General features: G+C 43.9%; 1 protein-coding gene across 9 annotated transcripts in view; it reads right to left on the reverse strand.

Moving 5' to 3' along the window:
• MAP2K5 (mitogen-activated protein kinase kinase 5) overlaps nucleotides 1-15,926 on the reverse strand; it is a 197,670-nt gene that overhangs the window by 86,163 nt on the left and 95,581 nt on the right. For all 9 annotated transcript variants that reach the window (XR_009152052.1, XM_058156774.1, XM_058156775.1 and 6 more), the window contains one exon: nucleotides 15,370-15,441. Coding sequence is in view for 8 of the 9 variants with exons in the window: in XM_058156774.1 (XP_058012757.1) it covers nucleotides 15,370-15,441 (72 nt within the window). In the remaining variant the exon portion in view is untranslated. The remainder of the gene's footprint in view (nucleotides 1-15,369; nucleotides 15,442-15,926) is intronic.

Genomic DNA, 15,926 nt, shown 5'->3' on the forward strand with positions numbered 1-15,926 from the left:
AGTGGACAAGCAACGCTCCCTATAAAACTCCAGATCAAGTTTCCTTAAAAGTTCTAGCAACTTTGCTTTGGATTGCCTTTGTCTAACGTGTTCCAGCTAAAATCCTTTCAGATGGCTTTCAGTTATGCAACCAATGCACCTGGAAGACACCAGGCAGGGAAGCCTGCATTAGACAATTGTTCCTCCTGGACCAGTTTTTTCCCCCACACTGTTGCTGGCTTCAAACACCACATCCTCCCCTATCCAACTACATGCAACATTTACATTAAGGTGACAGGTTAGAAACGAAGGACACCAGGACTTTTAGTTCTGTTTCAGGCACAAAAGCAGTTTGGTGACCTCACTCTCAGCCCTAGGAAGGAGGCTATTTCCGAAATCTGGCCCCCAAAACAGAGGAATTAGTCTATGCAGTCACCAGTCAACACAGATTCGAAAAAAAACAAAAAAAGTGCAGAGGCTGGCAGCTAAATTCCCTTCCTTTGCCTAAGCCAGCCAGATGTCCTTCAGCTAGCCAGTGGCCAGTGACTGCCTTCTTCTCTGCTCTTTTTTTCCTGTATGAGCCATTGGTGGTGAGAGCAGCAAAGTTGCTCCTGAATATAATGGTGGAAAATAGGGGGTAGGGCACGAAAGAGCCTCACTACCTGATGGGAAACAAAAAGTCCCAAGTGGTAGGTTGCTGTATAAGGCAGTTGCTAAGCGAGGATAACTTGTAGAGCCCTTGAAAGGGATTATGCGTGGAGTTTGATTTAAATGAAGCATCGAAATATACTTAATATTGGCCAGCATTGTAGAGCTTACATCTTGAGTTTTGAAGTCAAGTTTTTTCCCAAGCATTATTCTCATGGTTCCACATAGAGAATTAAGATGTATGCACCAGCTCAGTATTTAGTATAAGACGTATTCCTTATTTCTATTAAATTCTGCAGAAAGATAGTTGGCTCATTTTCCTGCTCTGTGTTCAGACTTAGTTTATCCCCTGCAGGATGTGAATAATGTCCATATTGTTTGGCATAGATGGGGATAGAACAGCAGACCCCAACTTTTCTGGCTCTGCAGACTGGCAATGAGGTGGGTGGGTGTGTTTTGCATGTGCAACCTAATCCTATGCATGTGCAAATGGAACTTTGCACACTCCCCAGCTATTTATGTGGCCCAGTTCCCAACAGGCCACAGTCCGATAGCTGGCCACAGACTGGGGGTTGAAGACCCCTGGGATAGAACATAACATAATAATTATTAGGAAGAAGACATTCTATTATTTTCAAGAAGAGAATGGACAGCCAAGTTATCCGGAATGATATAAGTTGTAGGGTGTCCTGCTTGGGCAGAGGGTTGGACTAGAAGACCTCCAAGGTCCTTTTCAACCCTATTGTTCCATATTCCCCCCACCCAATTTTCACATAATGCATACTCAGCTTTAATAGAGAGTTCTTATTCTCAAATCATCTGTTAAACTTTTTGTTGTACTAGTAATTATACTGGCACCTGTCAACTCAGCTCTGTCTATTAAATTCCTCAAATACATTTTTTTTAAATTAAGACCATGCTCTAGTTATTAAAATTATTAATTAAAATTATGGCCATGTTTTTATTTTAAAACGGGAGTACAGTTAAAAGGAAGTATAATAATAGGTTGGATTTCTATTATTGATTGGAGGTGGGGTTTTTTGAGAGATCGGCATAATTGAAAAGTGTGGAATTTGAAAGTTTCTCAAAATGATGTCAAAAAAGATGGTTGTCCCTGGGTTCAAGAAAATGATGGAAAGTAACAGATTCAAACAAATGCAAAATTATTTATGGAGAGAAATCCAAAGCTTAGGTATAGACAGTCTGACTGTAATTGAGCCCATAATTATAACTGTAAGTCACTGGGGTTGTTAAGTGGATTGCCACATGACCAGACCTGTTTTTGTGATTTTTTTTGGTAGCAATCATTAGCAAATGCCACAGCAGTTTTGCAACCGGAAGGGAGACTCTGATTGATGGGCTAATGGCACAGATCCTGCGAAGCCTTCTTGGTTGGGTGTGCTGGCACCCAATGTGCTATCTGCCAGAGGGCTTGGACTGGATTTGTGCACCAAGAAAACTGGACTCCATGCCTCAAAGAGCTCCTTCCAACTCTACAATTCTAAAACACCCTGGGCAGGGATGTCCACAAGATGTGGTCAAAAAAGTCAAGATGGTGTCTGCAACCAAAGCTCTGCCTGGTGTTTGCGGACAACTCCACCTGCGGTGCACATTAAAGCCAAGAGTTTGTGACTCCCAGCACTGTAACTCCCATCTTCACTTTTGGCCATGTCCTGCCGACATCCCTGCCCAGAGGGTTCCCCACTTTCGGCCTATTTCACCCGCGTCAAATTTTAGAATGTTTCTCCTTGTACTCTGGACCTCTCTCTAGGCAAGGGGTTTGGGCCATGTCCCTCAGCCCCCTTTGAGGGCTGCCAGAGCCCACCACGATCATGCTGCTGATCTTCCCAAACAATCACCAATTTCTTGTGTGTCATTTCCAAATAGGTAGGCCAGATCTCTGAGCTAACCTTTTCTTGAGTAAAACAGCATAATCAACACTTTTCCCTTCAAAAACCAAGGACTTCATTATTTTTCCAACTTGCCACCTGAAATTCTGGAATGCCTAATTTACAAAAAAAAAAAAAAAAAATGTAGCCTCAAAAATATTTGATGACCCCTCTGGCAAAAACATCCTCAGAAATGTAACAATGGCATTATTACTACTTTTATGAGATAAATTTTAAGCCAACAAATATAAATGTCTTTGCAGGACATTCGACTTATAAAACTGGATGCTAACCATCTGTAATTAGGGACCTGATGTAGAATTTATGGAGAAGTCAGCCCCCCCCCCAAGTCATCAGTGAGCTTATCTTATTTATTCTAGCTTTGAGGGGGGATGTCTAAAAAGAAAGGGCCCTGGACACTCCTCTCCCCCAGGGAGACCAGAGAATGGGCCAATCCATCTTGTTATCCCCTTTCTGCAAATCAAAATGCAGCAACATGTTTGCCTAAGTGTTAAGCTTAAGAGTTTGCATTTGTACCATTTAAGATTTAGGAGTTTATGGATTTGTACCATCTCTGTGTATCTTCTTTCCTTTGCTTTGTTGAAGTAATTACCTTATTTGTCTCCCTGGAACCCAACCTTTATATTGTTCCCTGGCAAGACAAGAGAAAGATGGATCGTTTGAGGCCTCAACCTGCACCAACTTTACCTAAACTTTCCACTTTATTGCAGTTTAGTTCACAACGTTCCCTTAATACGTGTGGGGTTACTTCCCAGTGCACCAAGTGGATAAATCATGCTGGAATATTACTCGGGCTAAGTTCTGCTATGACTGGAGCATATGTGCTTCCGAGCCATTGAAGCGGAGCCCCATAAAATACACTAATTACTAGAAGTTCTGGTCACTGGGTGATTGATAACACTCTGCGAGGCAACCTCTTCCTGCCCAGCTTTTCTGATGGGTCTCACCCGCCACAGAGGCAATTACTTATTCATGACCCAGCCTTGGGCACTGGACTCTGCTTTCCCTTCTGCCACCACTGAATCACCGAAAAAGCTGGACAACATCATATTCATTGTCACGTAGATGACCTTCATTTGGCAAAGTCAACCCAGAATAGCCAGTCTCTTCCTCTCTCTCACGGGCTCACAAGCTCCATCATCTACCAATCTAAAAAGCAGCCGCTGCCCCCAATACAGACCACAGGACTTGAAAGGGAACACCCCAATTCTCCCTTTCTACTTCTTAGAACTTAGAACTCTAAAGAGGTGTTCTTGTCCAGTTGTATCTGACATAATTTTCTATTCAGAGGTCTTCCTCTATGTCAGGGGTCTCCAACCTTGGTCCCTTTAAGACTTGTAGACTTCAACTCCCAGAGTTCCTCAGCCAGCTTTGCTGGCTGAGGGACTCTGGGAGTTGAAGTCCACAAGTCTTAAAGGGACCAAGGTTGGAGACCCCTGCTATGTCATACCATTTCTCGAAGATGGACCAAAAAGGCCCTCTTCAGCTTTCCACCTGCATGAGGACCATAAACAAAGGCTCCCAAAGGAACCATGTTTTTATGGTTTTCCTCTTAGCTCTCCTGCTTAAAATTCACCAAAGGCTGATCACTTCCCCACAGAGTCAAAAGAGAGAGTTTTAAGTAACCGGTTTTTAAAAGTAAGCTCATTCTATTATAATAAAAAAAGCTCTTCTTTTATTCAAGAAGTTCTCATGAAGCCCAACTTCTCAGAAGCATGTTTTCTCAGTGGGAAGGGTGGGTGGGTGGAATCCAAGAGTCTTGGTCTCCATTACATTTCTTAAAGCTAGAGAATGGCATTTTTGTTCCTTAAACCAGGTGCTTTGACCCAGAAAGTTAACTTTTGTCACTGAAGGTCCCTATCATGTTCTTCAACTTGCCTCATGGAGAACTCAAACGCTGGAATGCTTGCTGGCTGAGGAATTCTGGGAGTTAAAGTCCACCCATCTTAAAAGTTCCCCAGATTGACAAGAACTTCATTGAATTGATGAGCCCTGATCACTTGCTACCCAGAAAATCCTTCTTCCTGCAAGTTCTAAGAAGGTTCTCAACTCACTTTTTCTTCTACCTGCATTGCCACCCCGCCACCCATTGCCTTCTTGATTTGTCATCAACCTGCCAGAATGCAGTTCCAGAGTGAGCAGAAAATTTCCCCCCTGGAGAGGAAGGGGCTGCAAGGGTACAAGATAAAGTCAGATATACATCCCTTGTCCAGGAAGTGAGTTGTCCTCCTTGCCAGTGTTAAATGGCATCACAAACCTGAACAATATTATGTGGGACAGGGATATTAGCTGTATGGAACTCTGTGCTAGTTAGCAGAATAATTTATATTTTTACAAGCTACACTCGCATCTCTCTTTTCTTTTGTACATACAAAATAGTCCTCGGCTCACAAATATTCATATAGTGAACGTTCAAGGTTACAATGGCACTGAAGAAAGTGACTTATGACCATTTTTCACACTTATGACCATTGCAGCATCCCCATGGTCATGTGATCAGAATTCAGACACTTGGCAATCGACTCATATTTATGACAATTGCAGTATCCTAGGGCAGGGGTCTGCAAACTTGGCTCTTTTAAGACTTGTGGACTTCAACTCCCAGAATTCCTCAGCCAGCAAAAAGCTGAAGTCCACAAGTCTTAAAAGAGCCAAGTTAACAGACCCCTGCCCTGGGGGTTTTGTGATCCACTTTTTATGACCTTCTGACAAAGTCAATGGGGAATCCAGATTCACTTCACAGCTGTTCCTAGCATAACAACTGCAGTGATTCACAGTGGCAAGAAAGGTCATACAATGGGGCAGAATTCATTTAACAAATGTCTCGCCTTGCAACAGAAATTTTGAGCTCATCTGAGATCATTAAGTCGAGGACTACCTGCCGGTGGCAACTTCCTGACACATCTCGCTCCAAATTTTCTTAGTTTTTCTGAGTCAACATCCTTAACCCTTCTGCCCTTCAGCAGAACACAGATAACCCACTCACCCATCACAGCTCCAGCCAAGGTATTCCTCAGTTTTAAATGCTAGTTTCTTATCAAGATATTCTCCAGTTCTGACTGCTGAATTCTTCATAGATCAAGATGGCTCCATTAACTAGTTTTCCATAAAGATGTGAGTTGGGGGGAAGCTGCTTTTCATGCTTTTATTTATCAAGATAGTTTCATTCGTCCCCTCTTCCTCTTTGCCTCGTCATTTTTAATTGCTATTCTTCATCACAATTGCTTCATGCTACTATTCTGCCATATTTTAATCGTTTTTAAAAAATATGTTAGCTGTACTGTTACACAGTCTTGGAATTTGGATCCAAAGAAGAGTTTTATTAACGTTATAAATAAAAAGCATATCGGGGGCATATGTATAAAGCTGCTATCTATCCTGAATTAGGAGAAATATAATTCCTAAATAAGAATAAATGACATTATACAGTTTGAAACAAAAATATAGTCTTTTAACCACAATAAAAAGCATGCTATTTATATGCCACCTTTGTGCCAAATAAATGGCTGTTGGTGTTAATTTTATGGAAAAATATAGTCCGGTCAATGATGTGAGGCAGAGATTTCCAATCCTTCCAGCTTTGCAGACTGGGGTGGGGGTGGAAGTGGGAATGGTTCGGTGCGAAAGATTGAAAGATCCATTTAGGCACAGCAGAAGTCACTTCAGCTCTGAGGTTTTCCCATGAAACCCCACATAGGTAAAACCCCATTTTCACCCCTAGGTCTCCCACAGTTCATTGCCCACCAATTACACTCAGTACTTTTGTTTTGGGAAAACGTTCTGTGCCAGCTGGTAGCTCCCAGAATCTGGCCTTGGTGGGTATCTCCTTTCTGGTGGCAGAAGGCTCTCATGCATTCCTCAGCCTCCCCACATCCTAAGAATTTACCAAAAAACTTCACCTGTTTCAGTTTGGCAAACTGCGAGCTGGAAGTTGATGCAGGCAACAAAGAAAGCCAGTCATCTTTGACAGGCTCAAAGGCTGGTACTGGGCATCAGCCAAGGGGTTGGGGAACCCTTGATGTAAGGGCTGTGATCCAATTTGATCCCCTTTTTTGGGGATATCCTAATTCTGTTCCAACCAGTCTTTTCACTGTTTTATATGATTTGGCTGATGCCTTCAAGGAATGGATCTTACGATTTATATTGATTGTTTCCTGATTGCTTATTTGTACCCTATGCCTTTCATTAAGTGTTGTATTATTAAGTGTTAAATTTGTAGCCTATGACTATCATTAAGTGTTGTAAGTGTTGTACCTTGATGAAGGTATTTTTTCTTTTATGTACACTGAGAGCCTATGCACCAAAGACAAATTCCTTGTGTGTCCAATCACACTTGGCCAAAAAAAATTCTATTCTATTCTATTCTATACAAGATCAGCTACAGTTGCAGGATTGCTGTTGGGCAACCACACTTCCTGCCCTGCCCTTCCTTCCCCTTTAAAATTTCTGGAGGTCTCATGTATGTACCGATCAGGTGGAACTGAGTTGAGAAGTGGGGACAAAATCCTGGTGAAGAGTTGGAAAAGTACCTCTACAGCAGCGTTTCTCAACCTTGGCAACTTGAACATGGGTGGACTTCAACTCCCAGAATTCCCCAGCTAGCATACGGAATTCTGGGAATTGAAGCCCACCCATCTCCTAGTTGGCAATGTTGAGAAATGCTGTTCTGAGGGCTCCTGAAGTCACAGGAAGGAACAGCTTCCCAGCTATAAGGCATTTCATTTGAAAAGTATTTTAAAGGCTGCCACATTTTTTTAAAGTCTGTCTCTTATAATAGAGTGATTTAAAGCCACCAAATCACTGATGGTTCCTTGGATAGTTGGTTATAAAAGGATGATTTTTATTAGTCTGGGGAAAGTTGAAAATGTGGTAGAGAAAACAGTTAAAGCAATTTAAAACAAATCATACCGTAACTACTGAAATGTGCCTAAATCCATCTAATGCATTCAATTAACAACTACTTGAAATCTTTAGACTAAGAATGAGGAAATAATGCTACTTTAAATGGGATTAGTTAATACTGACCTCCCTATCTTTCAGAAACAGATGCAGAGTTAGAGTTGAGCAGTGCATGATTAAGATTTACATAGCAGAACCAAAAGGGTTACTAGTCATGTCACCTGGTCTAATAATGCTTCAATTCTAGGCCGCTCTAGAGTTGTGGGCATCAACTCTACCCCATCTGACCGGACACTAGTTAGGTCTTATTCTAAGGCCTACCTAGTGGCAATGAGGGAGGCGAAGCGTTCCTATGCTTCCACCCTCATTGCGTCGGGAGATAACCGCCCGGCTGCCCTGTTTCGGGTAACCCGCTCTCTCCTTCATCAGGAGGTGCGGGATGACCCTTTGCAGGGACGTGCCGAGGAGTTTAGTGGTTATCTATACGATAAAATTGTTCAGCTCCGGGATGGCTTGGACCGAAATTGGAATGATCCAAGTGAGAGGGCGGAGTCGCGTCTTGTCGAGATTGTTTGGGTTGAGTTTGACCCTGTGGCTCCCGAGGACATGGACAAGATTGTTGGGGAGGCTTCACGCCACTACATGTTTACTGGACCCGTGCCCTTCCTGGTTGGTGCTGGCCACACAGGAAGTGACACAAGGCTGGCTCCAGGGGATTATCAACGCTTCCTTGTTGGAGGGGGTTTTCCCTGCCGCCTTGAAAGAGGCGGTGGTGAGACCCCTCCTCAAGAAGCCTTCCCTGGACCCAGCTATTTTGGGTAATTATCGTTCGGTCTCCAACCTTCGCTTTGTTGCGAAGGTTGTAGAGAGTGCTGTGGCGCGGCAGCTACCCCAATACCTGGATGAAGCTGTCTATCTAGACCCGTTCCAGTCCGGCTTCCGACCCGGATATAGCACGGAGACAGCTTTGGTCGCTTTGGTGGATGATCTCTGGAGGGCCAGAGACAGGGGTTATTCCTCTGCCCTGGTCCTGTTAGATCTCTCAGCGGCTTTTGATACCATCGACCATGGTATCCTGCTGCGCCAGTTGGGGGGGTTGGGAGTGGGAGGCACCGTTTCTCGGTGGTTCTCCTCTTATCTCTCTGACCGGTCACAGATGGTGTTGACAGGGGGGCAGAGGTCGACCACGAGGCGCCTTACTTGTGGGGTGCCGCAGGGGTCGATTCTTTCGCCCCTCCTGTTCAACATCTACATGAAGCCATTGGGTGAGATCATTAGTGGCTTTGGGATGAAATACCAGCTGTACGCTGATGACACTCAGCTGTACTTTTCCACCCCGGGCCACCCCAACGAAGCTGTTGAAGTGCTGTCCCGGTGTTTGGAAGCCGTACGGGTCTGGATGGGGAGGAACAGGCTCAAGCTCAATCCCTCCAAGACGGAGTGGCTGTGGATGCCGGCACCCCGATACAGTCAGCTGCAGCCGCAGCTGACTGTTGGGGGTGAGTTATTGGCCCCAAGGGAAAGGGTGCGCAACTTGTGTGTTCTCCTGGATGAACGGCTGTCATTCGAAGATCATTTGACGGCCGTCTCCAGGAGAGCTTTTCACCAGGTCCGCCTGGTTTGCCAGTTGCGCCCCTTCCTTGATCGGGATGCCTTATGCACAGTCACTCATGCTCTTGTTACCTCTCGCTTGGATTATTGCAATGCTCTCTACATGGGGCTCCCCTTGAAGTGCACTCGGACTTCAGTTAGTCCAGAATGCAGCTGCGCGGGTGATAGAGGGAGCCTCACGAAGCTCCCATGTAACACCACTCCTGCGCAGACTGCACTGGCTGCCTGTGGCCTTTCGGGTGCACTTTAAGGTTTTAGTTACTACCTTTAAAGCGCTCCATGGCTTGGGGCCTGGGTACTTACGGGACCGCCTACTGTTACCTCATGCCTCCCACCGACCCGTATGCTCACACAGAGAGGGACTTCTCAGGGTGCCGTCCGCCAAACAATGTCAGCTGGCGGCCCCCAGGGGAAGATCCTTCTCTGTGGGGGCTCCTACCCTCTGGAACGAACTTCCCCCTGGTTTGCGCCAAATACCTGATCTTCGGACCTTTCGCCGCGAATTGAAAACGTATTTATTTACTCGCGCGGGGCTGGCTTAAGTTTCTATTAAATTTTTAAATTTTTAAATTTTATATGCATTTTAACGGGTTTTTAGATTTTAAATATTTTAAAGTTTTCGGCCAATTGTATAATAAGTTTCTTAATTTTGTTTTTAATTGTATATTGTTTGTGTTTTATTTTGGCTGTACACCGCCCTGAGTCCTTTGGGAGAAGGGCGGTATAGAAATCTAAATAATAATAATAATAATAATAATAATAATAATAATAATAATAATAATAATAATAATAATAATAATAATAATAATAATAATAATAATAATAAACAACTCTGAGATTCAAAGCCTGCCTGCTTCTGTTGGGACCCCAGTCAATCACCAAATTTGACTGTTGAAAATGTAAGAGATGACCAGGCTGAGCCAGAGGGAAGTGTCAAACATGTCATTACTCATGAGTCCCTGCCCAGAAGAGATCTAAGTCCAGTTTAGCTTGAATGCTTTTCTTATCTCCCACTAATTTCCCTGGACCGTTAGTAGTTGAGATTCTTGTAGAGTTGCAATAAATCTTTATACTCATTTGAACTGAATCTTCTGATTTTCCTGGCACTTGATCGAAAATGCTAAAGAAAACCACAAGAAGACTACAACTCTTGAGGATCTTAGCCACATCTTTGAAGATGAGTGAGGTCACAAATGAGGACTTCTGGCTTAGCAACCTGAGCCTGAACGCAGGGGCAAAGAAATGAATAAAACGAAGCCATGGCTGGATGACAGAGGAATGGCAAATACAACCCAAAGAGTTGTGACAAGAAGCTGTTGGGGCTATTATAGCACAGAGATAAAAATACCAGTCCCAGCACAATATTACAGGATTCATAACCAGGTCCCCAAAGAGGATACATCTTGTTCTCATTTTTCTTCTTCTTCTTTCATAATCTCTTTTAATAGAACCAGAAAAAAGGAAACCCATTGCCCTTTATATTTGTTGTATTTTTCTTTCAAGAAGTACATTTTAAGACAGAATGCTGACCATAAGTAGACTTGATATCCAAAATGAAAGAGGGTAAGGCTCTTCAGCATCTTCAGAGATGTTTCAGATGAAGGCATGGAAGGGATGCCCATAAAATCTGTGACTGACACACAGCCAGGGAAGGAGGGAGGGAGGGGAGCCAACATCTCAAAAGAAAGGCTTGAGGTTCAAAAGGTACTGATAGACTTGAACATTGGGCCCTCTCCAACGGAATACTCTTCAGTTGTGAGAAATTTAAGGTTCTGCATTTAGGCAGGTAAAACCAGATGCAGAGTTATGGAATAGGTGGTAGCTGGCTTGGAGGTTGCACTCATGAGAAATATGTGTGTGTCTTGGTGGATGCAGATGAAGTGTTAGCTAGCCAGAAGAGCCCACGTGCTTTGGAGCCGCACAAAAGAGATCTACACCATGAAGATCTAAGGGAAGGGCTATGCTGCACAGGTCAAAATTCCACAATGTGGAATATTGTGTCCAGTTCTGGTGTCACAATGAAAGGATGAACTGGAAAGAGTGCAGAGAAGAGCAACAAAAAGCATGAAGGAGGGGGAGATTAGAGACTTTTTGGATGAGCTTTATCTAGATTCTCTGGGTGGAAAACCCACCCTGCTTTCAATCCCCTTGAAGCAGAATAAGAACATTCATGGTGTCTTATAAGTTGCAATTACATTAATACAAACATTTACTCTCATTCGCAACTGATTTTTCTATTTATATATGCTTTTGTGTCAGTTATAACTACAAAGATCCAAGTGGTCTACTCAACTTTATATACTTACTAGCTGGATACCCGTGCTTCGTTATGAAACTATGTGATGGGGCTTGATAAATCGACACACCTTGAAAATTAATGAGTAGTTACGATCGGCCTCTTCTCCCCCTCAGCCTTGCCTAACAGAAGGCTCCCCATCCTCTCCCCTTCTCTCCCTCAGCCTTGCCCCACAGAAGCCTCCTCTATCCTAATCTCTGGTTGCTGCTGTGAAAGTAAACTGAAACTGAAACTCCTCTCCTCTGCTTGTGTTTTGCATTTGGAACAGATTTCTTTTGAGGTGGGGAGGAGGAGTAGAACTTCTTGGCATCAGAGCGTGTTAATAATAATATAGAAAATATTAATGTTCTGATGGTCGTTTCAAAAAATCCTTTCTTAGTGAGCACCTAGAAGCCAAGAGGAACACATATGGCAAATTTCAAGTTTGTAGGCTTTACAGTTCTGGAGATTTCGTGATTATGACGTGAATGGTTTTCGCTTTTATATATATAGACTTTAAATCAACTGTTAGCACCTTCTTTTCAACCACCTAATTTGCATTTTTGTTTGAATCTCAGTTGTCATTTACACACAAAACACCTCACTGCTTGTTCAGGAGGGATCATCAGCTACAGGTTGGAAGTTGAATTTCTCCAACTCTTGACTTAATTAAGCTGCTTCATGATTTTTGATCCACAACTCAACAAAAGTATCAGACCAGGAACTTCACCCGGGAACTCAGAAATCAGTTTCTCGAAAAGAATGAACGAGAACAATAAATAAGTTCCAAAGAATTTATGAATATCACATGAGAGGAAAAGACTGTATCGTATTTTAAAACTGTAGTCTTTTCCCCCAATAAAACATACATTGGTAAGAACCTCTTCAGCTTTTACTACCTAGGGAACCAAAAACGGAACTGTTCAGAAGAGGGATCTGGAAATTCCAGCCTCAACTTCAGGTCCTCCCTGAGTGGTCCCCGACCCATCGGAGCATTAGCAGGCAGTGTGTCTTTAATAGCCATGACCTTGAGTGACTTGGGAGAGAGGCACCTCGCCTTCTGCAACACATTTTCCCTCACTTTGCCCGTTTAACACGTCACTCAAACCACTCCAATAAAACAGCGATCATGCTGAAGGGAAGTCTCGGAGGAGGAGATGACACACCAATTAACAAAGCAGAGAGACAAGCTGTTCCATGCCTCTGATTCAAAAGGCAGACAAGACACGAGGAGAGTTGGGCGACTGTGTAAGGAGAGAGAATAAGTGAGACCTCCCTTGTCAACCATAACGGGGCTTTCTCCCCTCCATCACAACCCTGGAAGATCAACCTGTGATTGTTGGGCTATTTCTGTGGGGTGGGGACACAGGAAGAGGAAGCTCCCTCCCGTTTTTCCAGCACAGATATGTCTATGGAGATTCGCAGTCAACCAGGTCATGGTTGCCCCAAAGGGGATTTTTCAAAAGGCAACTGGACTTTCTTGAATTGGTAGCAGTGACCAGGCAGAAATCTCAACATGGCACATATGTGGCTCTGGGCTGAGGTTGGTTCTGTCACCTACAAGTGCTGACTTGTATCAGTTGTTTCTTCACTACCATGAGAGCTTCGGGTGTGGGAATGCAGATGAAGAGTGAAGTCACATGGGTGGTGTTGCCAATCAGAGGAGCTAATAAGGTGGTTAGATGTTTCGCAATCTTACAGGAGATAGAACTGATGCAGCTGACAATTGGTCTGAGTGGAGTTCCCTCTTTGTGGATTTTTGGGAGCCCATAAATGCATGGAGTGGAGAAAGCACCTTTGAGACATCACAGCTATGATACGAGGTAGAACAAGGACTGCCACGGCCAGACTAGGAAACCAAGGCCACACTCAGCCACAAGCAAGAAAACAACTGCGTGGCCACCTGAGACCCCCTTTCCCAAAGAGTTCCCACATCACAGATGGTCAACACATCCAATAGAGCGGGGGTCTCCAACCTTGGCAACTTTAAGACTTGTGGACTCCAACTCCCAGAGTTCCTCAGCCAGCAAAGCTGGCTGAAGAACTCTGGGAGTTGGAGTCCACAAATCGTAAAATTGCTAAGGCTGGAGCCCCTGCAATAGAAGAAGGAAGACCTTCCAAAATTCTTTATGGGGAGGAAGGCCTGGGGATATAAGCTCCATCCAGTATGCTAGCAAATCTTCACAAAACAAATACTCTTAATATGAATTTTCACACAAAGCGATTCATCCTGATCAAGCAATGTTCAAATCCCAATCAAAGACCCTCCTCTGTCACCAGAAGCCCCCACCATAGACAGTACATGTTAAGGAAATACAGCATACCACTCAGCATTGGGACCAATTTTTTCCATTCCTATTTGTTGGTGAATTAAATACCAGGTTTTCATTAAAAAAAACCATGCTTAACGGCCAGGAATAAAAATGCAGGCAAAATTTAAAAGTTCATGAAATCCCTTTAACACCCCCAAAATAAACCACATCACCCAAAGCAAAACATCTATTAAGGAAGAAGAAAAAATGCTGGAGAAAAGTCTGGCTGGACTGATTGGGCTGACCTTGCATTGCAACCAACCAACCACACTTGCCCAACTTGGATGACAATCACAACTGTTGCCTCTTGGCCCCACAAAGTCTTGCTTGTACCTGTGAAAAACCCAAGTGGACAAAGCTGGGGGCGGCCTCAGTTGTCCCCAAATCAGACTTCTGATAGGAGCCAGGCTGGCCCATTTCCCCAGATTCGGTCTCTGATTCACCAACTTGCCATTCAAAGAGGAAGAGTGACAAGCAGGCTGGGCAGAAATTCTCTGCTGGAAGGGAACCTGAGACCAACCAGCCATAGGCCCTCTTTCTTCCCCATAGGGTGCAAGGGCCTCTCCCTGCCCTATGGCTAAAGAACAGCAGGAGACCAGAAGTCTTTCCCATAGACATTTGAAAGCAAAGGGGGATCAGAAAAGCAATCACCTACAGCAGGAGTCTGCAAACTTGGCTCTTTTAAGACTTGTGGACTTCAACTCACAGAGTTCCTCAGCCAGGTTTGCAGACCCCTGACCTACAGGAATTGCACAGGAACACGTCAATGGAAATTCTCAGTCATCCAGGTTTCAGGTTCAGAACCGAAAAAGCTTCTTGGATGAGAAGTGAAATGTCTTCAAGGAAAAACAAAATCCAGTTGCCTCTTGAAAAAGCACCTTTGCCTAGGAACATGCGCTCAGGTGCGGTCACGCTGTCGGGAGTGAGTTGACCACTGTAGTTGTAATATCACAGCAGTCCATTCCCCATTATCCAGTCAGAGCTGAAGAAGCTTCTTGGATAAAAAGTGAAATGTCTTCAAAGAAAAACCAGAAAGTCCATTTGCCTCTTGAAAAAGCACCTTTGGGACAACCATGACCTGGAGGACTGAGAATCTCCATAGACATACATCTCAGCACTGCAACCCTCTACAAACCATCATTCAGATACTTTCTCTTCTTAGAAGAGACCAGGGAGCAGCTAAGAATGAAGACCTGGACATCATCACAAGAGACCCAGCTTGATAGTTCTTCTCCCAGCCAAAGGCTGATGAAAGATTCTTTTTTGATATTTGTTTCATTTGCAGTTCAGAATTAAAGTGTCAGGGTTCCAAGGAAGACCCCCAACGAAATAAAGCTCTGAGGTTTGAGGTTCCTCAAAGTTCCAATTTATTAGAGATGTCACGTTGGCACAGATGGGAAAACCCGAAACTGAAAGCTTCCTGGTTTTCCCCACCCAGTTGACAGTTCACAGCCCTGCCCCACACCCACAAATTCATCACGTTGTCCAATCAACTCTTCACACTCAATTGGATACAATCTTCAGGCAGTCTCAATCAGAGGCAGGCAAAAGTCCTTGAATACGGAATGTTGTTATGTTGTTATTTCTACCGCTCCAACAACAACCCCCTCCCAACTTCCCCAGCTAAAATATGTGGCAGTTAAGAAGCAAAATAGAAAACTGCTTTCCAAAACTGACATAAAGGTGTTATTTTTTTGGGGAAAAAACAACAAACAAAAAAACAATCAAAACCCACCTCCATGAAGGAAATTCCTAGACTCCAAACGTCAGAATGAATGCCATACTGTTCTCCGGAAATTCGTTCTGGCTGTTAAAAGAGGAAGGGGACAGTTGAACCGAATGAAATACCAAGAAATAGTAGCATGATAGCTTGTAAATTATGCAAGAAACAAAACCCCGCACTTCAAAAAATGAAGTGCCTAAAGGCATTTATTGCCTCCATTTACAGTACTAACTAATATCAGCAAAGTTTAATTTTGATTCCCCCTGCTGCTTCCGCAGAATGTGGAGGCTAAGCCATAGGCCATTCTGCACCTGAGAACAGGCCCCTCTCCCCTGTGCCTCGGTAGCCCCAAGGAAGTGCTTGAAGAGGTTCACCTGCATCCCAAAACCCAGAAGCCCTGTTAATGTAAAGCCTAAAGCTGTGAGGTTGTGGCAGGAGCTCTCAGATACAGATTAACAGAGTTGGAAGAGACCTTGTAGGTCATCTAGTCCAACCCCTTGCCCAAGCAGACCCTACACCATTTCTGACCAATGACAGTCCAGTCTCTTCTTGAAAGCCTCCAGTGATGA

The sequence above is a fragment of the Ahaetulla prasina genome, chromosome 13 (genome assembly GCF_028640845.1).
Source record: "Ahaetulla prasina isolate Xishuangbanna chromosome 13, ASM2864084v1, whole genome shotgun sequence".
NCBI classification, from domain to species: Eukaryota; Metazoa; Chordata; class Lepidosauria; order Squamata; family Colubridae; genus Ahaetulla; species Ahaetulla prasina.